This window comes from Panicum hallii, chromosome 4 (genome assembly GCF_002211085.1).
Source record: "Panicum hallii strain FIL2 chromosome 4, PHallii_v3.1, whole genome shotgun sequence".
Taxonomy (NCBI): domain Eukaryota; kingdom Viridiplantae; phylum Streptophyta; class Magnoliopsida; order Poales; family Poaceae; genus Panicum; species Panicum hallii.
In genome coordinates this window covers 1,664,107-1,688,924 of record NC_038045.1, presented here as the reverse complement: position 1 = coordinate 1,688,924, position 24,818 = coordinate 1,664,107, and the positions used below count along the sequence as shown (strand labels likewise).

The following is a 24,818-nucleotide window of genomic DNA, read 5'->3' as shown; positions in this document are numbered from 1 at the left end:
ATTACTGGGGAAGGGGAGAGATTTTAGAAAACTTTTTAATACTATCAGTTTATTGGATAAAGAAAAACTGCCAGAGATGCTCATCAATCCGATGACCGTGCTGTCCGTATATCTCCATAATGCTTATAGGCAAATTCCATTCGACATTTCTATTACAAATCAAAGAAACTTAGAAATTGTGACTTGGTTGGGATTCAGGATTTCTGAAAAGGGATCATGAAGGAATTAAACTGACGCCTCAAAATTCATAAGAAATTATTCATCGACGCGTCAAAATACCCAGGAAGCCAACAAACCTTCAATCCTGAAAGAGCTCTCGCACCCAGCACAGCGATCAGTGATCACCCTTACCAGCAATATCCATGCATCTCAATTCTACACTGGCAGCAAAGAAGTACTAAAAATAAGAGACGATGCACGGGTCAAACTCGGCTTTGAGATCTACATACAACTACAAGCACTTCAAGTGTTCACACTGAAGCAATTTACTTCTTCAGTTCTTAACAGTCGCGCCTCAAGAGAGGAAAAACACATTCGCTATAGCCACAACAACAGCTGCAAACATGATCCCACGAGATAAAACATTGCCGCAGCACTTAAAACCTACACAGATGGAAACTAAAAAGTATTCCATATCTAAGAAGGTTCCCACTCAAGTTATAGTACAACAGTTGACCGCCCACTGCAGAGATCGCTCAAGGATGATCCTCGTGGTTTTAAACCATCGCTCAATTAAGCACCGCTACTCCGGTCACGTTGATGACTCATGGCCATTGGCCATCGCTGATGCAGGATTCTCTAGCCCACCACCAGGATTCCCTATGACACTTCCATTCTGCTGGAATAGAGTAGAGAGCAATTTAAGTTTCAACCGGTGATTTATTCAGAACATGAATACATACAGATTACCACAATAAACGAGGCAAACCAGAAAAGGTTATGGAAGTTGTGAAAGAGAATATTGAAGAGGAAGAAAAGATAAACCATTCCATACTGTTCATAAAACACTATGAAGAATGTTACCACTTTATGCTAGTCTTAGTGCATATAAAGAGGAATAGTTAACAATTAACAAGCAGTAATGGAAAGACAAGATTTCAACAATACATCTTCTTGACTGAAGATTAATAAATATAATGCTTTCATTTTAAGTTTTAGGGAGAGAATGATAGATGGCAAAGGCATACTCCTACCAATGAGTTTTCTAGTAGCTTGTTATTATGTACTTGGCAACGTTAAAAAGTTCTAAGCTGGAGTGGCATAATTTGGCTAAAGTTTTAGTTGTTTGTTAGTTAGTATAGGATACCATCACTAGGACAGAGGTTGTGCAAGGAAGGAATCAATCATTTCCAAAGAGTTGATTATGCAAGGAAGGCATAATCTGAGCCAAGTATTTTCAGTTCCAGCTTACAGGATAAGTTTCGACCAAACAAACTCCCCACCAAGCTTAGGTCAAAAACATGTGCAGAGAACAGAGAAAAGAAAAACTTACACCACCATCTAGAAGAGGCGCTGATTGCACAGCTTGAAGAGGCACAGGAGCTTTTGACAAGTCCCTCAGCAGACCCTATAAAAATGTGAATGGGCCATCAATAGATTTACTTGTGCTTGCATAGTACTTGATCTAAATTTACATGAAGAGACTACACAGAACAAAACACAGATAACTTTCTCATTTCTGAAATAGATGGAGTCGGAAACAAAGGGGTTCTACATTGCAAGGTATTTTGCTCGTGCAATCCTAAAAATAAACAGAAAAGATAGAACAAACTCGATAGCAAGTGGAAAAGATCTGCATTTCATTAGTTAAGTTATACTACAACATAAAGCAGACAAAAAGCATGTGATACTGCTAGAAGAGTGTTTGGGTACAAATGACAGTGGCACACAAATAAACAGATAGATGTGTAGTGCTTTACCATGTACAGGGCCATAACAACTTACAGTGTAGCATTGTGATGGTAAAATGAGCCTACGTAAGGAAGTAGAACCCAGCAAGATTATTTTAAAATAATAATAATAATAATAAGGCTGTTGTTACAACTTATGGTGGGCCCATTATGTATTAAGGCAGTTGTTACAACTTATGATGGGCCCATTATGTGGTATACAACAGCAGCAGCAGCCTTTTAGTCCCAAGATGTTGGGGCAGGCTATTAAAAGCAGAACAACAGCCTGGGTCGTGGTTCAGGCATGCGGATTTCTTATTCACACTCCTGGGTCCATTGCATAGTCTAATCTAAAACCAAATAAATTTGAAGTTTCAATGCTCACTGAAATCAAGAGTCTCAATTGTACTACTAATCATGAACAGTTACCTTATTTGCCCACATTAGGCCACAAGCATTGCATAACGTTCTTGGTCCGTCAGGTCCACGACGCATCATAGGTGTAGCTGTTGCACTAGTACCACAGTGATGGCATCTAAGAAAATTGGACAGAAGACAACCATCACAACAACTCAGAAATGGGGTTTCTAGTATTTAAAATATAACTCTAATCACATGTCATAATTAAACATAATATCCACACAAAAAAAAACTTTGAAGAAGCATGTGCCAGTGCATGTTAAGTACCAACAAATGTCTTGTAGCAAACTTGCTTGTACTGAACAATTGCCTAAGTTCAAGTAACCAATTCATGCCTATACCAGCAAGACTATGATCTTAAACTCCTTATTATGTACAGACCTACCAGAACCAACCAGCAGGAGAATCTCTCGTGCACATAATAGTATAGGAAGCAGAATTAAAAAGCTTTCAACAGCTACCAACACCACAACATTCGGTTGATAAGATGGTATGGCAGATCATGTGAGTAACAAATGAATATCCCAGGTGAGGCAAGCTAGAAGAGAAGTATTGAGGTACTACCATAATATGGTGTCAACAGCAAGCTGAACAGTAACAAGGTATGGTTTATGGATTTTCAATATTAAAATCAGATTCATGCTTCTTTGTGGTGACAGTTCACGCCATCCTCACGGTACTGGGATGCAGATTTCAGGCGCCTGCAGCGAACATGCACATGCTGGACTGGTGGCTGCAGAGGTGCAATGGATTCAATGTCAACCTTCATGTTCATATCATGGAGAATATGGAGGGAGCAGAATGACAGGGTCTTTGATAACAGGCTGGGGAAAACACCACCCATCTAGCGGGGGCAATCTTGGAGGAAGGTCAGCTCCGGATCCAGATGGGGGCAAAGCGCATGGTCAGCCTTGGTTGGCCTACACCAGCAGGAGCTCCTAGCGTCCAGTCAGCCACTTGATTGTCCTTTAGCTGGCTTTCGGTCGTACTTTTTGCTGTATAAGCACTAATTGTAATGCAGAACCACCTTGTAAACACATGTACCCAGATCATGTGCCCAGATCAGCCCGTGTTGTAAACAACAACAATTTTCTTCTTAATACAAAGATACACAGCTCTCCTGCGTATTCTCGAAAAAATTCTGGTAACAGTTAACACTTAACAGGAAACAAACAAGGGTCCTAAATTCATGCCATCTACAATTAAATAAATAGCCTTTCGACAATGGTATCTATTACTCTGAACCAAGAAAATATGCACTGAGCATTTTTTATTTATCTCCAAATATTGTTGGATATGTCAAACACATGTAACCAAGAGCAAATTGGAACCACTTTGCAACTTACTCGGCAGCAGATGGAGGTCGGCCTTCCACTGACCCCCAATTTGGGGAGCCATCTGCAGTCGCCATTTCTGATGCTGCTATTTCATCAGGCTTTGGTTTTGAAGATGTAAACTGACCTCGATTGCGCTGCATCCTATAAATACAAGCAAACCGTATAAATGTCAAAGAATGCTTATGCATAACCTTCTACAGAGAGGACTAGAGAGGTGGCTCCAAATGCAATATCCAACATACTGTCATAATCTAATCTAAATCAGGATATGCCACAGCAGTACCCACAACCTTTGAAACAGCATAAATAAAGCAAGCGGCAACCCAAAACTACTTAAAACACCGTTAAAAATCTCTGGTTGATCTGCTATGCAACTTTTTGTACAACATGCATGATAACAGGGGTGAAAGAACTAGTACGTATTGTCCAACTTGGCTGATTTAATATCATATATTTTTGTTCACTTCCAAATTCCAATGTATAACAGTTAGTAGAGCACATTATTCATAGGCACTACAACAGAAAATATGTGCACCAGATGTAATTAAAAAAGAATGAACAAATAGGGTAATGAATAATTGATCTATTTTAATCTGAATAACTTGGAAAATGAACTGGAGTTAGGATGCGCATATGTTCCCAAGAAGAACTACTTACATCAGAACAACAGATGTAATAAGTTTCAAGGGGAATAGGATGTCTTATTAAAGGACAAATCCTTTCTTTCCAGCAACATACTATCAAGTTCAGTGACTTCCAACAGAGCAAACTTAATGGCACTTCAGATATTACAAATGGAGTACCCAGCCAAAGTTAAAAAAAAAACTAGAACCAACCTAAGTGCAACTTCCTTCCTTACAGTGTAGCGGATCTTCTTATCAAAGTTCCGCTCCTTCCGCTTCTCCCTAAACCTCATCAATGATGCCACCCGATGAGGAAAATTCAACCTCTGAAGCAAAGCAAATACACGCATGTGAATCATCCATTCCATAACACGGTCTTCCGAACATAATTCACGGGCATTACTGATTACGCTCCTCATCACTTGTCCCAAATCCTAACCTTATTGTATGCTCCAGAGGACGATGCTGCGTTGGCCAGTCCTGCGTTGTTCAGCTCCCTTCCTCCAAGCAGTAAGAGAACGGCTTGGACCTGCAGACGAAATCAAAACACTTGTCAGTCTAGCGAATTGCATTGCCTACAGGCAGAGGAGAAGGCAAGTTCACGTCTATAGACATCGAGGAAGAAGAGGGACCTTATCAGGTGAGACGGAATCAAACACGTAGACCTCGCCTTGGAACGAGAGGGTGAGCTGGTTCGGCGCCATAGGCGGCACGGCCCCAGGCACCATCGCCGCGTGCGGGTCCATCTGAGCGCCGGCAGCAGCCGCGGCCGCTGCGGCAGCGGCAGCAGCATCCGCGTCCATGGGGACGTGCTCCCCGCCGACGGCGCCGTCCTGCCCTTCCTGCTCGTCCTCGTCGTCCTCCATCTCATCTTCCTCCTCGTCCTCGTCCTCCTCTTCCTCCCCGACCTGCTCGTGCCCCTGAAGCTGCTGCTGCTGCTGCTGATGCTGATGCTCGGTGTAGCGGTTCAGCGCCTCCGCCTCGGCGGCCACCGCGGCGAGGTGGTCCACCGCCGGGGCGACGGCGGCGGGGGGCGGAGCGGCGACCTCGTCCGCCGGCTGCGGGGCCCGCTCGGGACCCCGGCGCGGCTGGTAGGGCTTGCTGCCGTCGTGGTGGGACATGGATGGGCGGCGGGGGATCGGACGGGATCGGAACGGACGATGGGGATGGGGATGGGGGTGGAGGGTAACCCTAGCCCCTAGGATTTCGATCTGGTTCCGGTTTGGAGGGAGGAAATGGGCTCGGGAGGGAGTCGACGTAGGGACGGGGGAGGCCGTGCGCTCCGGGTCTTGTGGGCGGATGCTGGCCGTCCGATGCACGGCGCTGCTACTTGCTACGAGCAGGAGCAGCAAGCAGCAGTGCGTGATATTTTTTCTTCGGACAAACAGTTTCTTTTCCCCACGGATCGGGTAGCTATTTATTGATTTTTTTCTTGACATAAATTGGATGTCTCCAGAACATACAGTAAGTAAGCTCCTAGGTCCACGTCAAATTTAGGAGGTTGCAGTCTAAAATAGAATTTGGAATAAAACCACCTATCAGGCAGATCTTATGACATCCATGTGCTTCGGTTCTCGTTAACGAACTAGCTAAACAAAACAAATAAGCAAAACCACACTTCAAAATTCTTTGTTCGGCAATAAATACTAGAAGTAAGGCTGAACTACTTGCAAATAAAGAACATAATATAAATGATTACTATAACAAGGGCAAAAGGTTGTAAGCTTCAACAACCTGAATCAGGGTATCAGCACATCAATGTTGAGACAAAATGCGAAAACTAACGTGGTCTGTGGCGGACAGTATTTCCAAGATTCAATCAACTAACCTACAAAATTGAGAGTACCGTACTTGGTTACAAATATTGTACAGCGTGGCATATAAAATACAGAAGACGCATACAGAAAGTAAATCTTATGCTCCTGGTCTTGACAAGATATTGTGGTCAGAATCATCTGTACTGCGTCTCCAGAGAACCTGCTCATCAATTTTGGAAAGCTTTTCATCATCTAGCAGCTTCCAAGTCTGGATTGACTCGGCTTCCATCCACGATCTCTGTCCTTTCTTGAGTTCACTATAAATTACCCGAGCTCTCCTTGGCCAATGGGGTCTTCCATAGCCATGATAACCAAAGCCACCGCCATAACAGAACCATATCCCATTGAGGTTACCACAAAAATCATTAAGATGATCATGACCAAGCAAGACGGCTTTTACATCTCCCATAGAGACGAGGGTGCCAAGGACACCGGAATTTACAGATGAGCAAGCCACTCCCTCCTGATACTGACCCTTGAAGCCTGAATACCAGAGTCCTCGGACCTCTGGAATTGGGATGTGGAAGAACGCTAATGCAGGAGCAAGTAAAGTTTTCTGTCAAATAAAGGTAGAAATATAAGTTACTACTTAGAAGCACAAATCCTGAAATGCAGTGTTGGTTACTTCAAGATAATGCCAATAAACAAAGAAGTCAATGATCTCTAAACGATAGTGGAAATGTGCATTTTGCGAATAGGAGAAGAGTCGATCAGATACACTAATGTGCACAAACAGCAATGAAGGAGCATCGCGCTAATGTGTTGGTTATCAATCATAATCAGAAGTACCTGAAGCTCCAGCGAAGTAGCACGAAGCCAGGCGAGTTGAGATTCTTTGATCCATCCGTATGTTTTAACTCCATTGACCACTTCACGATCCCCACTATCCAGGAAATAAAGGTTAAGCAGGCTAGTATTGACCAACTCAGAGCCAAAAGGCCCATGAACGCCTATATGATAATTGCCAAACCCATGTACCAAAAACCCAGGTGGGTTTACTTGAGATACTGAGTAATCCATCAGAGACATGAACGTCATCAACTCCTCTCGGGTCATTGTTGACTCTTGGTCATGATTACCTAAAATGGCAGCCCATGGTACCTTGTATGCCATGGCAGGGCTGATTGCCCTTAGTAGTGACTCTGCTGCATCAGTTGCACTGCCCCCAAATATGTTGTCCCCTGTTCCCATTTGAAACAATGGAAGCATCAGATGTAAACAAGAGTGGCTCCTTTTTGCCCATAAGGAAGAAAATGGAAAGCAAATACATAGTATAGAAGCTCAAAGAGGTAATGTGTTCACTACTTCAGCAGAATAAGGTGTTGCCAGACTTTAGAAGGAGCGAGCCAAGGTAGCAGTCATACTTGGTTGATAGAGCTATGCCAACAAGTTTATCAGTATGTAATAGAGTTTATGGACACAGATTACTATCTAAATTCCCTGCCTCGAGGATTATTCTACATGACATTGGGAGGAAACGGAACATATCCTGCTTGCAATCTCCCCCACGGGAGCAAGCTCACAATTTGACCAACTGAGCTCCAGGACCAGTAAATCGAGCTCCGCTGTGCGAAATTGAGCTCGACAACCATCAAATCGAGTTCCTCCGGGCACAATCGAGCTCGCGACGACCAAGACATACCGGGCTCCTCCGATCCGTTCACGAGGTCAGCGCTACTCAAATCGAGTTCCCCCCCCCCCCCCCCCTTCGCCTGCAATCCTACTGTGTGCAACCTGGCGAGGACGCGAGGTGAGCTGAGCGCGGCGGGGCTAGCTCAGCTGTTCAGCCAAGGCTGCAAGCTTTGAGCACAGCAGCTGCAGCTCTAAGGAGGAGGAGGAGGAGGAGACAGCGCCGCACCTGTGAAGGCGATGAGGTCGGGCCTCTCCGCCTCGATGACCCGGCGCAGGAACCGCGTGGTGTTGAGGTCGGAGCAGCGCGCGCCGCCGCCGTCCGGCGCCACGTCCCGGCAGCGCGTGGCGGCGCCGTTCCCGAAGTGCATGTCCGCCACCTAGCAGCAGCCGACAGCGAGCGAGATCGATCAGCAACCGGGACAGGGGAGCGGAGAGCCGTTCCTGAGCTGAGCGAGCGACGCACCTGGAGGATCTTGAAGGCGCCGTCATGGCGGAAGCGGAGGGGGAGCGGCGCGGCCGCCTTGACGCGGGGCGCGGCGGCGTCGGGGTCCGGGTCCAGCACGGTGGCAAGGCGGAGGAGCAGCAGGGCGAGCAGGCAGGGGGGCAGGAGGGAGACGAGCGCTGTCAGGTGGGACGCGGCCATCGATCCCACCGCTTTGCCAGTGCGCAGCGCAGGGCCGCCCCTGTTCCGGAAGAGTCAAAACCAGCTCCAGCCTCCAAACTGAAACCGAGCTGGATCAGGTAGCATGAACTATTTGCTGCAAGCAACCGACCAGCTAATGTTGGAGTAATGGGCTTGGCCCATTCATTCCATTGCATTAAAAGAATTTAAAGCCCACTATTAATGCTAGGGAATCAATGCTTAATTCCGTACCGGGAATTGAGGAGGATCTCAACCGACTTAAAAGGTGGACTTCGTGTACACCACTTGAGAAGCCGGTAAGAGGAGGACGTGAACCACACGCGCGCGCTCGCTCGCCTCGCCGTGGCCGTGGCCGTGGCCGAGGCGCGGCCGGGCGGGCGCGTGCGCGGCCGGACGTGCGATGTGCTGAGAACGTTTTTGCAGTAAAGAGCACAGAGAGTTAATGTCGATACTAATGACCAGACATTGAAGGCTCTTTACGACGTCCAGGTTCGTTGAACCTGAGGCACATTAACTGCCGCTCATCAAAGCCATTCATGACGTCCAGGTTCGTTGAACCTGAGTCATCTCGTGCCTATATAAGCCAACACCCTCTCCTCTCATCCTCGCTCATCTCAAGCATTCTCAAGGTACTCCTCTTCAGGAGACCTCTCCCTTCTCCCTCAGCTGCTTTCTGCCTTCCCCACCGCTAGCACTGCGCGCACAGGTCTAGCGAGAGCAGGGCCTCCGGAACCTCTGCTCGCTGAAGGTCCTGCACGGGACGCGGGCAATTAGGTTTTTGGGGAGCGTCTTGACGCGACTGCTCGCTCCCTGAACGACTCCTTCGTCTACTTCCCGGCGCAACCGCTCGTGCGAACGACTACTTCGTCTACTTCCCGGCGTAACCGCTCGTGCGAACGACTACTTCGTCTACTTCCCGGCGTAACCGTTCGTGGGACTGCACTGCGAACACCTTCCTGCATCGACTTAGTTCGGCTACTTCAAGCAAAGCCAGTCGAATAGCATGTCTATTCCAGCTGGTAACGGCGCAACCGGTGCCCCCGGCACTGGTCCCGCCTTAGGGTACATACTAAACCTATTCTGGTTTAATTATTTGTTCATGCTTATTAGTGAGAATAACATGAACACATGCACATATCTCTTAAACACATTATCACTCATTTATGTCATGAAATTGCTAGTAATATTTGGAATTAAAATATACCGAAAATTGCCTAGATTTCTAACAGCTAACTACCTGGCCCACCTGTCGCGTGCCGTTGATTACAGCGTGGACGAAACGAGGTCGTTGAGATGCACAGTCGCAGGCAGGTCTTGCAGCTGCAGGATCACCAGCAGTCAGCAAGAACGTTTGATCGGTTTGTTCAGGTTTCAGGTTTGGAGTGGCTCTTCAGGGTCCAGCATGCCATCCCCTGTGCTTCAGTTAAAAACTCCAATGGCACACCGACGGTTGCCATTGCCAACCGATCAGGATTCTACCATGACCTAACATGCTGTTTTCCAACGTCGAATTTATTAGACTTCGCCGTCACTGAATTTACTGAGACAAATAGAACTGTAAATAGGAACCAGCCTGCATCTTTCCAAACGCGCCGGAAGGGGAAAAGCCATGGTCAGGTTCTTCATGGTTTGCTCTGTTGCATACAGCAGAGGCAACCAGGAAGCAGTCCATCCACACGCGCAGAAAGTACAAGTGCTTACTGCCTTGATACGGCCGCCGGCTACTGCTCCTGAAGGACGTCTGCCTTCAGCATACGGCAGTTCGGGACAAAGAGACCGGCACTAGTCAAAGTCTGCACACATTCTATGGCAGTGGCAAATGCATCTGGAGAGCAGTATCGTGCCATCTCGATCAGAGATTCAGACCAGCTTCAGCTGCTCGCTACCTAGCCACTTGGAAGTGAGCTCAACTCTCGAAGCATGGAGTTCACCAGGGAGGTCGTTGTTCCCGCGGCTCCGAGATCCTTGGACGGGTACTGTCATTCCTGCTTGATAACTTCCGCCGGCCGGCGGCTGGAGCGGCTGCTGGGCAACATCGGCAGCCTGGTCGAAGAGGCCGAGGGCCGCCACATCACCAACCACCACCTCCTCGCGCACCTCAAGGCGCTCGCGTCGGGCATGTACCGCGGCCGCTTCGCTCTCGAGGTCACGGACCTCGACGACGCCAGTAACGCCGTCGGACACGATGGCGGCGGCGGCGGCGGTGACGCTGCTGTTGCTGTCACAGTAGTGGGCCAGCGATCTTTGGCGCTGCGCTCGTCGTTCAACAGCGCGAAGCGATACCGCGCCACGAGCTTGATCTTGGGCGGCGGCGGCGACGACGGGATGGAGAGGCTGGCCGCCGCCGTCGATGAGCTGGAGAGCCTGACGCGCGAGTACACGAGGGAGTTCATCCTGCTGGTGCAAGGGTACCCGCGGAAGGTGCAACGGCCGGTGCGGACGACGCTGTACATGGACCGGTGCGTGCGTCGAGAAGGAGCGCATCGTCGACTTCCTGATGCAGCGCGCGCCGGGCGGCGCCGCGCCGTACCTGAGCATACTCGCGGTCGTCGGCGCCAAGAAGTCCGGGAAGACCACCCTCGTGAAGCACGCCTGCGACGACGAGCGCGTTCGCGACCACTTCGCGCGCATCGAGTGGTTCGAGACGCTGGACGTCGTGCGCCAGGGCGGCCGCCCGGACCAGACCATGTGGGAGAGCGACGGGCCGGAGTACCTCGCCGGCGTGCGCCGCATCCTCGGCGAGCCGCGATTCTCGGCGGGGCGGTCCCTGCTCGTGTTCGAGGAAGTCTGGCCCGTCGACGAGTCGTCCTGGAGCGCGCTAGCGTCGTCCCCGAGCGCGCTCGCCGACGGGAGCAAGCTCCTCTTCACGTGCCGCGACGCCGACCTCGCCCGGCTCGGCACGGTGGAGCCAGTGGTGCTCCACCGCCTGCAGCAGGAGGAGTTCTGGTACTACTTCAAGGCGTTCGCGTTCGGCGGCGCCGACCCGCGGGATTACCCTCGGATCGCGGGGGTCGGGCGGGAGATCTCCGAGCACCTGGAGCGCATGTTCCTCGACGCCAGGGTGCTCGGCACGCTGCTCGGGGCCAACTTCGACGGCAGGTTCTGGCGCAGGGTGCTCTCCGCCATTGTCAGGTGCAGGCGCCGGCCGTTCCACGTCGGCGTGCTGCTCGAGCTCCTGCCCGTGCGCGGCCGGCTGCAATCGGACGGATACTGCCGGAGCCCGCCCAAGTTCACCGTGCAGGACGTGTTCAGCGCCGGAGCTGCTGATCATGGTGGTGATCTGGAGGACGGCTTCATCACCATCCATCTTTGCAGGGAGACGCTATACATGGATCACTGGTACAGCATCACCTTCAACAGGGCCGTCTCCGAGAATGCGAGGCCCTGGTGCCAAACAAAAAATTAGGACCTATCTTAAAAAAAATCACTATAAATTGCACAATTTTGATACAAAGATACGTTCGTAATAGGTACTAATGTTACCTTATGTTCCGTCAGTCCACCCTCTGCAGTTCTGCTATCGCAGTGTCGCGGCCTCCGTTCTTGCGGCAATGCGGCGTTGCGTGCTAGCGCAGGTGGCGGCGATGTTCCGCTGGAGAGTAGATAGAATTTGGATCGTGCGAGACGTGGGTCCTGGAAGGTCGATCGTCGGGCGCAAGGCATCAAAGACCCAACTCAAGAAAGTCACGTAGACACACGTAGATAGGTGGGCTGCTGATCGTTGATCCGTTTTGGGCCTTAGGCAGGCCTGCAAATTTGTTATTAACCTTTTTATTAATAGTTAATATATTAAAATTTGGAGACTCCAACCAAAACGAGACCCTGTGCCATCGCTCCAGATGCGCTGGTCCAGCGACGGGCCTGACCTTCAAGAACGACGAGCGGGCGGCGTGTTGTCGCGTAACTAGCTCCGAACAGTTCGTGGCAGCTTCACATTAGGCACTGGACAGGACTCTAATGATCGTAAAAACCCAGCCTGATTAGCTCCGCTAGTCCCATTAAGCAATGCTTATGTGGATTTATAGGCGAGTTATTACTTATGCTGTTATGCCCATGTATTGACTATGCTTTCTTATTTTATTGCTCTACGAATCATATATATTTTTGGCACTGATATATTAATTTCTTTTCCTCACCGTGTTCTTCATTTTGTTATGAATAGTCATGCCAGTGCTGGGTGAGTGACCTAAATTGATGAGAAACATATGAAACGATGCAAGATAGTGGCGCCATTTTCAGAATAATTTTGCTTGTGATGATAGACGTGAGTAATTTAGAATTACGTATTTAATTTTTTTGCATTGGACTAGTTTTTCTACTCACATAATTGAGTAAATTTTAAAAAGCATCGGTGTATTTTTTGCTTTTTCTTAATGAAAAAATGCACTAGAAATATTTTAGATCTATTGCCGACTATGATGATTTTAGAGTTACTAATTATTGTCGCCTATGGCGGTTGAATCCACCGAAACAATGGTCAAATAGTTCGCCTTATTTGACTATTTCTTGGATTTAGCTTTTTTCTTTAGCTTGATGTCCATCTAGACATAGATGAAAAGAATCGTCATTATATCCCCAAAGGAAAAAAAAGAGTACGTTCCAAATCATGCCTGTAGGATGGCAACAAAAGATATTTTATTTTACTTCAAGGACAAATAATTTTCTATTTTTCACCAACGCAAATTTCCCCATGTTCTTGGTGGTGGTTGTTGTTGTTGCGTATAGTTGAAAGTGCATTTTGCTCTGGATTTTGGTATTGATGACATACATAATTAAAGAGCTAATATGTTTATCAAATTATGGATAGGTCAAAAATTAATGAAATGAAAAAAAGCGTGAAAAGATGCGAATGGATTGCTCGAAAATGTCAAAGTGTTTAATAAAGATGCTAACTATCTAAAAGAGACACAAATCATACATTTGTGTACTTAGTTTTCTTACTATTTCAATGTGTGTTGGAAGTTCCGACGGTGGGTCCGAAGTTCCAATCCCTGTCAGAAGTTGCTATTTCAATGTATGTCGGAAGTTCTGACGGTGGGTCAGAAGTTCAAACCCCTGTTGGAAGTTGTCTGCTTCTTCCGACAGGGGGTCCTCGAGTAGACTGATTAAATAGGGTTAGAAGTTCCGACAATCACTTAACCAGCATACTAACTACTAGTTTTTGGAGTTTGGGTATTTATACCCCTCAGCCCCCTCTTCTCAAGCTACTACGCAAAGAACATCTCCAAAAACACTCACTACACTTCCCCGATCCCTTTAAGAGCTGATCATTGAGTTGATTTGAGCTAGGATTTGGACGAGAGAAAGGTTAAGATGTGAGGCTTAAATATTTGAGTAAGAAGGCAGCCAAGTTCACCTCAAGAGCGCTTGAAGCATCATCATCCATCGATACGTATTTGTTACTCTTGGAGCCTACTTCTAGACGGTTCGGTGTCATCCGGTTGAGAGTCCTCTCGTGTGTGCGTTCTGCAAAGTTTGTATTACCCATTCTTCGTGGATTTTATAGTAAGTGACTTAATTCTACTTTGTGGTTGATTGAGAAAGGAAAATAGTTAATGTAATATCCTGCTCTTTGTGAGCTCCTCAACAGAGACGTACTTCGGGAACAAATCTCTTATATGTTGTGCTTGTTACGTCTATTTAGTTCTTGTTAAACTAGAGTTTGTTTTGTGTCGATCTATGTACTCAAGTTGTTATGCTTGCAAAGATCACTTGCAGAAGTCTCCTAATATCATTGCGCAACTTTTAATTCAGCAAAGTTCTGCAGTTTCAAGTTTAATTTTGAATTTTGTACAAGAATTTTCCTATTTGTCGGAAGTTCCGATCATATATAGGAAGTTCCTACCTATCGGAACTTTCTACGTAATGTGGGAAGTTCCGATAAATTTAACCGCTGCGAAGATTTTTTGAGGAATTTTTAGATACGCATATTCATCCCAGGCATCACCAATATCCTTTCAACAGTAGAGACAACTAGGGTGAGCACTTGTGGCCTGGAAAGAAAATTACTGGCCACTCGGTCCGCAATCTAAACATCGGATGTTCAGCCACTAATGAGTAATGACAATTCTTTCCGTTCCAAATTACAATTCGTTTTGGCTTTTTAGATATATAGTTTTTGCTACGTATCTAGCATATATATAGGCATAGGGTAGATATAGGTGTATAACAAAATACATGTATTAAAAAAGTCCAAACGAATTGTAATTGGAGACGGAGGAAATAATATATGAACACGCTGTTGCCATTTGAAATCTGCAATCATAGATTGATGGCTTTTGCTAATATATGATGCCTCTGGTCGTGGATTGGTGACTTTGTGCTGCAAAGTCACGCCCGTTCGCGTAAGCAAAGGTTGCAAAGTCCCCGCGGTTGATTTAATTTGCAGGCAACACATCGTCACTGATCCCCGCGTCTTCTTCTTCTTCTTGTACCTGCCATCGACGTCTCCTCAACGTACGAGACATGGGCCGGCACAAGTCAAGGTCACATCTGCGGGCGAGCGAGGGCATAGGCAATTGTCCTGACGTGACTCGTCTCGTCTCAGAACCGGTCTTCGCCGGTCGTCGTCGCCACTACTCCTACTCCGAATCTATAAACCTTTCTCCACTGATCGAGCTCAGCTCTTCGTGGAGTGATCTCTGATCAGTGGTGGCGGTTCGATCAGTGCCATGGAGTTCACCAAGGAGGTTGTGGTTCCCGCGGCGCTGTCCGAGATCCTCAGCCGCATCTTCTCCTTCCTGTTTGACACCTTCGGCCGCCAGGCGCCCGGCGCCCGGGACGCGCACCGCCGCCGGCTGGAGCAGCTGCTGGGCAACATCGGCAGCATGGTCGAGGAGGCCGAGGGCCGCCACATTACCAACCAGCAGCTGCTCGCCCACCTCAAGGCGCTCACCGTGGGCATGTACCGCGGTCGCTTCGCGCTCGAGGTGACCGACCTCGACGACGTCAGGAACGCCGGCGGCGAGGGTGATGACGATGGCGTCGAAGGTGACGACGCAACTGATGCCGCCGTCGCCGCCGCGGGCAAGCGATCGTTCGCGCTGCGCACGTCGTTCAACAAGGCGAAGCGTTCCCGCGTCACGAGGTTGATCTTGGGCGGCGGCGGCGCTGGTGACGACGGTGCGGAGAGGCTGGCCGCCGCCGTCGAGGACCTGGAGAGCCTGACGCGCGACTACATGCGAGAGTTCATCATGCTGGTGCAGGGCTACCCCCGGAAGGTGGACCGGCCGGTGCGGACGACGCTGTACATGGACCGGTGCGTGTTCGGGCGCCACGTCGAGAAGGAGCGCATCGTCGACTTCCTGCTGCAGCGCCCGCCCAGCGGCCGCGCGCCGTTCCTGAGCGTGCTCGCGGTCGTCGGCGCCAAGAAGGTCGGCAAGACCACGCTCGTGAAGCACGCCTGCGACGACGAGCGCGTGCGCGGCCGCTTCGCGCGCATCGAGTGGTTCGAGACGCCCGACGTCGTGCGCCGGGGCGGCCGCCCGGACCAGACCGTGTGGGAGAGCGACGGGCCGGAGTACCTCGCCGGCGTGCGCCGCGTCCTCGGCGAGCCCCGGTTCGCGGCGGGGCGGTCGCTGCTGGTGTTCGAGGACGCCTGGCCCATCGACGAGTCGGCGTGGAGCGCGCTGGCGGCCTCCCCGAGCGCGCTCGCCGACGGTAGCAAGCTCCTGTTCACGTGCCGCGACGCCGACCTCGCCCGGCTGGGCACGGTGGAGCCGGTGGTGCTCCACCGCCTGCAGTAGGAGGAGTACTGGTACTACTTCAAGGCGTTCGCGTTCGGCGGCGCCGACCCGCGGGAGCACCCGCGCATCGCGGCGGTGGCGCGGGAGATCTCCGAGCACCTGGAGCGCACGTTCCTGGAGGCGCGGGTGCTGGGCACGCTGCTCCAGGCCAACTTCGACGCCCGGTTCTGGCGGAGGGTGCTCGCCGCCATCGTCCGGTGCGAGCGCCGGCCGATGCTCGTCGCCGTGCTGCTCGAGCTCCTGCCCGTGCGCGGCAGGCTGCAGTCGTACGGGGACTGCCGGAGCCCGCCCAAGTTCACCGTGCAGGACGTGCTCAGCGCGCGAGCGGGCGGCGACGACCCGGAGGACGGCTTCACCATCCATCTCTGCAGGGAGACCCTGTACATGGATCACTGGTACAGCATCACCTTCAAGAACGATGGGGCGCCGCCGCCCGTTCTGACGACCTAGCTTGACTAGCTGCGGCGAGTTTGTAGCTGCCTTGCATCGTTGTTGTGTTCTGACACTATGGTTGCAGTGGTTGTTTGTGGGAAGCACGGACAGAGCTTGAAGAAACAGCCAGAGTGTTAACACATCAGACGAGTACCGTAGCAGGAACAGTACTACAGTGGTGGATCCGTAGATGCAAGATGTCAAATCTCCATTTCTCTGGTTCCCTCTTGATGTTGGGCTTTGCATTGAGCTTCATTTCGATCCATGGGCAACGCGGTTGAAAACTATACAAGCCGTTGCCAGGAGCCCAGGAATACCGAAGTCTTTATTGGGCCGGCACATCGAAACTGGTGATTAAACTAGTTAACAGTTTAATCCCTACGGTAACCAACCAAACCATGGACGCTGCATGCCTTCATGTATGCTGCTGCTGCGGCGTGGGATTAGATGACTGGACAGCTCGAACTCGTACCAGACTGACCTCGCAATTACCAGGTCCACTCGGATGACTTCCTTCCATGTCCAGTGAGAAATGGAGTCCGTCAGGGCCCGATTGGTTTGCTGGTTCAGTCTGGCCAGGCTCAGCGGACATACAGCTGATTGGTTGCCCGTTGGCAAGTGACTAGGATATTCTCAGAAATTGATTGGTCGGTGTATTCAACCCCCCTAGAACACCATCTATTTCCGCCGCTTTCTTTGCTCGGCCTAGCTGCTTTTAGTCGCAGTCCTCTCCTCGCATGCAACTTTTCTAAAGGCCCGTGCAACCTATCAGCACATGATTTCTTTTATATTTATGAGGTCACATTTTGTTGAAAATTAGAACATTTTGTTTCTCAATAGACCCATGAGAACTTTAGGATCCAATGAGTTATTTTGGCAATCCGAACCAACTTTTATTTGTAATCTTGGCCTTCTATTCTTCAAGCCTCACCGAAATACAATGATAAATATTATTAATTATTATTTTTTAATTCAGTAGACAGTTTTATCACCTCGCAAATCGCAAATTTGGAGCCAATTCGCAAATCGAAGAGAAAATAAACTAGACATTGGTTAAGCCACTCTTGCTTCTTCGCCGCCGGTTCCTCCCGCTACTATAGCAAGGTGTGCACCCCCAAAGTTTTGGTCCAGCTCCGTGGAACCAAACGCACCCTTTCAGTCGCCGCTTCACCCAACCAAGCATGCGCAGTTCGCATCTCCCTCGCTCGGCTGGGACCAGGTAACCAATCACGCTATTAACCACCACAAAACGCGCAGCAGCAAAGAAATACATGCCCTATGAGATTCAGAGAATCCAGTAGCGCGGCTAAAAGCGACAGGACCCGAACCCTAGCCCAGCATGCTTCCGCTCGCGATGATGCTTCCATCCAGTCAGGTACCTGCATCCATGGATTTTTTTTTTCCTTGAAAGAAAACCTGCATCCATGGATAACCGGACGATGGTCTCAAGATGCTCTGGGAAACAAAAATCAGGGTTTCAAAAAAACAAACAAAAATCAGGGCTGCAGAGAGCAGAGTCCGGCATGGCAATTGGTACGGTGGGTTGTGGATGGGCAGGTGGCACGTGTCGCCGCGCGCGGCGGCTAGACGCGACGGCGAAGAGAAAGGAGCGGAACCTGCGTGCAGCTGGCTGCTGCGGGAAGAAAGCGGCCGACCCACACATGCCCCACGCGGAAACCCCGTCCGTGCGCGGTGGGTGGTGGAGGAGAACGGGCGGGAACCCGGGCTTGCGCGGGCGGCGCCTGCCAACCCCACCGCGCACGCCACGCATCGATGCGCGCGGCCCGGCCGTCACCGTTCCACCCCCCCCCCCCCCCCGCGCCCCCCGCGCCCAGTCACGCCGATGACGCCGGTGGCGGTGGTGCCGGTGCGCGGCGCACGGGAGGGAAGGAAAGCCGGCGGCCGGCCGGCCGGCCGGTCGTCGCGGAGTAGAGGCGCGGTCAAAACCGGATGGGATGCTGGGATGCGACGCGGCCGGCGAGTGGCGTGGTGGGGTGGGGACGAAAGGGAAAGGAAACACCCGCGCCGCCGTCTCGTGGAGTGGGGGCGGGGAGAGCGACGCCGCCCGCCCGCCCGCGCACTCGGGCAGCAGTGCGGCGCGGCGCGGAGCGCAGGTGCGCTGCCCCTGCTGCTCCGGCCCGTTGCTCGCTGACTGACAAATAACCGCCCGCCCCCGCCCCCGCGGCACGTGTTGCCGTGCCTCGCTCCTCTCCTCTCCCACCCGTCTCCCCCGAGCAATAAAAATAGCAAGCCGCGGCCAGTGCCCTCGGGCTCTCGGCTCTCGCCTCCCTCGCCCGCTTCCCCCACCCCACCCATCCGCCTGCCTGCTCCTGCGCCTGCGCGTGCCGAGCCCTCCCCCGCGACTCCCGCTGCCTTCCGCTCTCCGCTTCCTCCCGCCGGCCCGCGCCCCAGATCTGCGGCGGCGCCGGGCGGCAGGCCGACGCCGCGCGTGCCGGTGGGTGCTGCTGCTGCTGCTCCCTCCCTCCGCCCGGGCGCTCTTCTGACCCGCGCACGCATTCAGCCGCAGCTCACGCTCCTGTCTTCCTCTTCTGTGCGTGCAGTGGGGGCGGCGGATCCTGCTCGGTTGCTGGTGATGAGCGCCTAGGCGGCCGGCGCACGACCGCAAGCGCCCTGCTCCCGAGGTACGGGCCGCCAATTCCGTTCCTTCCTTGCCGGGTTCGGCCGATCTGCCGCCGTCGCGCCGCGCGCTTGCTCCGGTACTGAATTCCGCTTGGCGAGCGCGCGGCGCGGTTGATGAGGCGGTTGCTGGAACATGGGGACAGCTTCGTGTTGCTTTCTTTGCCGCTCCGCCCGGACGATCTTAGCTGAGCTTGCTGCCGCGCTGTTGTTTGGTGGCGAATCGATTATTGAATTGGGTTGAACCCGGGGAAACTTTGGCTTGGGTTTGTTCTCGGAATTCGCGCTCCAGCAACGTTGGAAATGGGTTGGGGGTGTCTCAATTTTATGGTCAAATGCTTGCTCCAACGTGTGCCCCCAAGCAGAAACTGTGAACTAGATACGTTACAAGCTACTGCTGCTTTGGTTTCGGTTTGAGGTATTCTAAGGGGGTTGACGGGGTATAGTGTGGGACCGAATTCCAAGCTTGCCTTTGGGCTGGGAAATTTTCCTGACATGATCAAATTCTCCAGTTGAAAAGTCTAACGGGTCATCTGACTTGAATAAAAAAAAGCTTTGTGATAAGCCCAGTGAAATTCGTGACTGTATCAATGTTGACTCTGGTCATAATTCACACTATTCTGTATATAAGAAACTTACTGAACTTCACTTGGTTGATCACTTGGAGTTTGCCTTATGTATAGTATGAAGTTAGTTGCTGATACTTTGTCCATCATTTGATTTCTCATAAGTTACTGACTTGTGTTCCTTGCTAGAAAATGGCGATGATGGTGGATCCCCCCAATGGCATGGGAAACCAAGGGAAGCATTACTACACCATGTGGCAAATCCTATTTGAGATTGACACCAAGTACGTGCCAATCAAGCCCATTGGAAGAGGAGCTTACGGAATAGTTTGCTCGTCTATAAACCGTGAGACCAATGAGAAAGTTGCAATAAAAAAGATAAACAATGTCTTTGACAACCGCGTGGATGCACTAAGGACACTGCGGGAGCTGAAACTCCTTCGGCACTTGAGGCATGAGAATGTTATTGCTCTGAAGGATATAATGATGCCAGTGCATAGAAGGAGCTTCAAGGATGTTTACTTGGTTTATGAACTCATGGACACTGATCTGCATCAAATAATTAAGTCGTCGCAACCACTTTCCAATGACCACTGCCAGTATTTCCTTTTTCAGGTAAGTTTTGGATCTGTTGCCAAGCCTTTCTTGTTCTTTTATTTGATGATTCCAGCATAAACACAGCAATAATTTGCTGTCTTTTCATTTGCACCTTATGCTCTGCTCTATCTGGATGCCCGTGGTTAGGAATTGCTGGCATATCCTATCAGAATATAAGATGCTTGTCCTTATGTGGATCAGAATAGGGCTGGGAATTTTTCAGTCCTGGCATAAGCCATGCTTGTCATGCTTGGTTTACACAATACACCTATTGTTGCGGTTGGCAAGATCCTGTTTAATAATTTCTGTTTGACTGGTTTAGCAAAAGCGATTGGTGGTGATACAATATTGGTTTTGTTAGTTTGATACAAGTATTCAACCACTTCATGGATCAAGCATCTTTTCGTCAATGTATTTTGGCTGATATGGGGTTATTCTTGTTGGGCTCAACTTGTTAGGTTGGCACATCTGGGCAAACTTAATCTGGTCATGGGAATCTGTTACATCCTCCATTTCTCTTTCTGGTTAAGTGGGATTAGTCATGTTGGCTTTTCAGCACGAGTTTTTTTTTTATGGTCCTTGGAAAGGTACCAAGAGATACTTCCCAAAGTTATAATTGGTGGTATCTCTGAGTGCCTCTCCAAGGATGGTAAAAAGGCACTTTCAATTCTGTTGTTATTCATTTGGTTGATTAACTTTCCTGGGTTCAGATAAAGGCACGAAAGGACCCATATCCATTTGAAAGCACAACTTTTGGAACATTTTTTTACTTTGAGATATGGTATCCTGTTGGCTTGTTACTGCATCAGCCATACTCTAATGTAAATCATACTGGTTTCCAAAGTTCTGATAAGTTTTAGTAGCTTATCTTCCTTTCACATAAAACTGCATATCATTTAAAGTTTGGACCCACAACTTAGCATGCATGTACATTTTCTGAAAATCTCAAGTCAACATCTATTTACGTTCATGAACATAAATCATCACGGAAGTTTGGCTCAAGTTGGACAGGCAGCATCTGTAACTATTCTGTCAGAAAATGATAAATTGACTAGCGTCCAAACATGATAGATCATACGGGAAAATATATGATAACTTCCAGGCTTCAAACTGAACAAAGAGCTTAGGGGAGTGGTTAAAGGAATAAATGATTTCTTAAAAGTCCAAACAAGTTGTTATCTGGGACAAGGACAACGTGGACCACATAGCACGAGAGATTTGGTATAATATTAGTTAGTGGGTGTTGGTTGGGAATGTGTTTGGCAGGCTATTGTTTTTCCACTGAAGTAGCATGTTTGCTATTCAAAATGTAAACTTTAGCGTGGCTAGTGGAATTACTGCTCCCAGATATTGCATTTGCTTAGGAATTGCTTTTATTGGAAACGATTCAGTATATGACAAATAGACTTTAACGAGCCTATAGTCTGAGCTCCTCAATTATTTTAAGGTAAGCTTCTATAGGACCAAAGCTTACTTATATTTTTTCAGATTTTTAAGATTGTTGCTGTGAGGTCTTCAATTTTTTCCCTTAAGTGTTGGATTGTATTTTAGTTTCTGGATTATTTTTTATCAATAAACTAATATCTAAATGCCACCTTTCTTCTTCGTTGTAGCTGCTCCGAGGCCTGAAGTACCTTCATTCAGCTGGGATACTCCACAGAGACCTGAAGCCAGGGAACCTTCTGGTTAATGCAAACTGTGATCTGAAGATATGTGATTTTGGACTTGCCCGCACAAACAACACTAAGGGTCAGTTTATGACAGAATATGTCGTCACCCGCTGGTACAGAGCCCCTGAGCTGCTGCTCTGCTGTGACAACTATGGAACATCAATAGATGTCTGGTCTGTCGGCTGCATATTTGCAGAGCTACTTGGTCGCAAACCAATTTTTCCAGGAACTGAGTGCCTCAATCAGCTTAAGCTCATAGTCAATGTTCTTGGCACGATGAGTGAGGCTGACCTTGAGTTCATTGACAACCCGAAAGCCCGGAAGTACATCAAGTCCCTTCCATACACCCCAGGCATTCCCCTGACCAGCATGTACCCGCAAGCACATCCTCTTGCCATCGATCTGTTGCAGAAGATGCTAGTCTTTGATCCCTCCAAAAGAATTAGTGTCACCGAGGCTCTGGAGCACCCTTACATGTCTCCACTGTATGATCCAAGCGCAAACCCTCCCGCTCAAGTACCCATCGATCTTGACATAGATGAAAATCTTGGCGTAGAAATGATCCGGGAAATGATGTGGCAGGAGATGATCCACTACCACCCTGAGGTCGTCACAGGGATGAGCATGTGACAGGCAGCAATGAACATGTGGCAGAGATCTGCTACATTAGGATAGTCACACGTTCGCCTTTTGTGTGAGCTTACTGCAATTACAGCACCTATTAAGTTATCACTATATGTATCAGACTGCTGTCAGGTGACCTCTTGTGTAAATATGTGCTCAATAAGATGTGTGGAGTTTTCTTGTTTCTGTAATACATGGACTACGTTGCTGTATGAGTATGTGAAGCGGATCTCGGTATTCGTAACTTTGTAATTTTAGACTCTGATCTGCTCTGCTGTATGCAAATCTAAAGGCCTTGATTCCCCAGCTATTTGTTTTCTGAGGTGCCATGAGTACAATTTCCTGTTATATTTGTCACATTTTTTAGGGCGATACAATTGCATTTTCAGTATTATTTGTCTGGTTCCTTTTGATTGGCACTATGGTGATGTATGCTGTGAAATTAAGTTCCTTTTTTTTTGCAAAGTTATTATGAGGCTCAAATGCCAAAAAAAAAAGATCATTCATTCTACTGAAGAACAAAGTATCATGAAATGAGGTACATGAAGGGCGATGGCATGCTGGTGCTGCTTTCAGTTGAAATAAAGCATATAAATTACTGCTGCCTCACACATGAGCGGAATATCCATTGGATGTGTAGGAGATCCACATGAAGCACTTGACCATCCGCGTTTATTGATGAAGAACTGATGGTGGTATTTGTGGGCAGGTTGAGGTGGTCGCTTGATGGAGTTTTCTTCAGAATGTCGATCCATTGAAGCCAAAGTTGAATCTCTGTAGCATATATGAATTTAAGGCTTAGGAATACAGATCATACGATAGGAGTACCTGAACGAGGTATCCATGGACACCGCATGATCCACACAGAAATTAAGACATGCAATGGAAGCAAAAATTAATACAAGATGAGTAGCAAAAATTGATACAACTATACAAGGTGACAAGCAATGGTGAGCATTAGATACTGCATCTTGATGTAGCATGAACGAAGCAGAAAGAGTACGTCTGAAAACTGTATGGCGCTGCGATCCATGGTTGAATAATAAACCCAAGGAAACTAAACAGGGTAATGGCCGAAGCCTATATTTTTTCTCTTCGACACGAGGCTCACCCCATTTCCATTACCAAAGAACGGAAATAGGAGTATAGCAGAAGCCTAATGGATGGAGCACATAACTTATTTCTTCAGACATACTGTTTTTGTTACACTTGATTATCCATGTAAGGGTAACAATCTCAGAGAGGCATTTCAACTCTGGAATACTACCATCGAGTATCATAGACAAATTCAAACGGTTGGCAAGGGAAGCGAGCGAAAACAGTTGAACTGAGCTGAAGCACATGATTGCGCGTCGTACCTGCACATCATCGAATTTGATGTAGAATCTGGACCTGCTGACCGAGAGCTTGGTCTCGAGGATCTCGGCCACGGCCGCGCTCAGCTTCCCGTTGACGCCGGGGCCGATCCCGCCGATGGAGACGAGCTCACCGTACGCCGTCGGTTCCTCGCTCGCCGCGAACGACATGGGCACCGACCCATTTATCGACACCATGACGTACTGCAGCGCAGGTAAAAGAAAAAAAATGAACAATCGAACCCTAGGTCCATTGGTAGCAGCTGACTCAGAAGCATCTTCAAAGACCGGAGCTAAGTAAGATGCCGTGCACGTGCAAGCAAAGGAGGCATTGCGTCGAACGGGCAGGGTGCATTACGGATTCGGGCTTGCCGATGATCCTGGCGACCGCCTTGGAGCAGTCCTTGAGGATGTCGGCGGCGACGACGGCGTCCACCGGCACGTTGGTGCTCAGGATCAGCGTCGGCATCCTGCTGGTGCTCCGTGCTCGGCCTCGGCTCCCCTCTCCCTCACTCCCTGCGCCTGCGCTGCTGGTCCGCTTACTCGTGGATAGGAGAACAGGGGAGCGGGTGGAGGACGAGGGCTAGAATCGCCGAGATGGGGAGCCCACGCGTGCGGACGGGCGGGCTCAGTCGAGACACGACCGGAGGAGAGGATGGTTGGCGGCCCATAGGATAGCTACGGACTGGGCCGCAAGTTCCGGGACGCTGCCCAGGTGGACTTGAGCGGCCCATAGCACAGTAACAGAACCTAAAACTCCGGAGCTGTGAAGCGGCCCATAGCACAGTTACCTTTTTTTTTATAAGATAGCACAGTAACAGTTCCAACTAC

The 24,818-nt window shown here is 49.4% G+C and overlaps 5 protein-coding genes and 1 pseudogene across 8 annotated transcripts; 3 read left to right on the top strand and 3 right to left on the bottom strand.

Annotated features, from left to right (window-relative positions):
- Positions 1-395: 395 nt before the first annotated feature.
- On the bottom strand, positions 396-5,545 carry LOC112890191 (GATA transcription factor 20-like). 2 transcript variants are annotated; one of them, XM_025957071.1, is made up of 7 exons: positions 4,902-5,545; positions 4,709-4,798; positions 4,483-4,595; positions 3,656-3,787; positions 2,319-2,424; positions 1,493-1,567; positions 396-835 (listed from the first exon to the last, which is right to left on the bottom strand). In XM_025957071.1, the coding sequence occupies exons 1-7, from the start codon at positions 5,388-5,390 to the stop codon at positions 752-754; spliced, it is 1,089 nt and encodes a 362-aa protein (XP_025812856.1). In that variant the 5' UTR covers positions 5,391-5,545; the 3' UTR covers positions 396-751. The 2 variants fall into 2 exon arrangements, with proteins under 2 accessions (XP_025812856.1, XP_025812855.1); XM_025957070.1 differs by having other exon boundaries at positions 396-838; positions 4,902-5,541.
- Positions 5,546-5,977: 432 nt separating this feature from the next.
- LOC112888423 (probable inactive purple acid phosphatase 28) lies at positions 5,978-8,457 on the bottom strand. Of its 2 annotated transcripts, XM_025954636.1 has the most exons (5): positions 8,182-8,457; positions 7,945-8,095; positions 7,166-7,267; positions 6,876-6,969; positions 6,366-6,642 (listed from the first exon to the last, which is right to left on the bottom strand). In XM_025954636.1, exons 1-5 carry the CDS (start codon positions 8,359-8,361, stop codon positions 6,618-6,620), a joined length of 552 nt encoding a protein of 183 aa, XP_025810421.1. In that variant the 5' UTR covers positions 8,362-8,457; the 3' UTR covers positions 6,366-6,617. The 2 variants fall into 2 exon arrangements, with proteins under 2 accessions (XP_025810420.1, XP_025810421.1); XM_025954635.1 differs by having other exon boundaries at positions 5,978-6,642; positions 6,876-7,267; positions 8,182-8,452.
- Positions 8,458-10,262: 1,805 nt separating this feature from the next.
- LOC112890865 lies at positions 10,263-11,842 on the top strand. Its single transcript, XM_025957733.1, has 2 exons — positions 10,263-10,747; positions 11,022-11,842. The coding sequence occupies exons 1-2, from the start codon at positions 10,282-10,284 to the stop codon at positions 11,765-11,767; spliced, it is 1,212 nt and encodes a 403-aa protein (XP_025813518.1). The 5' UTR covers positions 10,263-10,281; the 3' UTR covers positions 11,768-11,842.
- Positions 11,843-14,581: 2,739 nt separating this feature from the next.
- On the top strand, positions 14,582-17,374 carry LOC112889911 (annotated as a pseudogene).
- A 1,367-nt stretch (positions 17,375-18,741) lies between these two features.
- LOC112888875 (mitogen-activated protein kinase 4) lies at positions 18,742-22,954 on the top strand. 2 transcript variants are annotated; one of them, XM_025955243.1, is made up of 4 exons: positions 18,742-18,993; positions 19,100-19,180; positions 19,931-20,356; positions 21,952-22,954. In XM_025955243.1, exons 3-4 carry the CDS (start codon positions 19,934-19,936, stop codon positions 22,636-22,638), a joined length of 1,110 nt encoding a protein of 369 aa, XP_025811028.1. In that variant the 5' UTR covers positions 18,742-18,993; positions 19,100-19,180; positions 19,931-19,933; the 3' UTR covers positions 22,639-22,954. The 2 variants fall into 2 exon arrangements, with proteins under 2 accessions (XP_025811028.1, XP_025811027.1); XM_025955242.1 differs by having other exon boundaries at positions 18,743-19,180.
- A 161-nt stretch (positions 22,955-23,115) lies between these two features.
- On the bottom strand, positions 23,116-24,567 carry LOC112888876 (macrophage migration inhibitory factor homolog). The gene is made up of 3 exons (XM_025955244.1): positions 24,346-24,567; positions 23,991-24,191; positions 23,116-23,406 (listed from the first exon to the last, which is right to left on the bottom strand). The coding sequence occupies exons 1-3, from the start codon at positions 24,454-24,456 to the stop codon at positions 23,371-23,373; spliced, it is 348 nt and encodes a 115-aa protein (XP_025811029.1). The 5' UTR covers positions 24,457-24,567; the 3' UTR covers positions 23,116-23,370.
- Between the last annotated feature and the right edge of the window lie 251 nt (positions 24,568-24,818).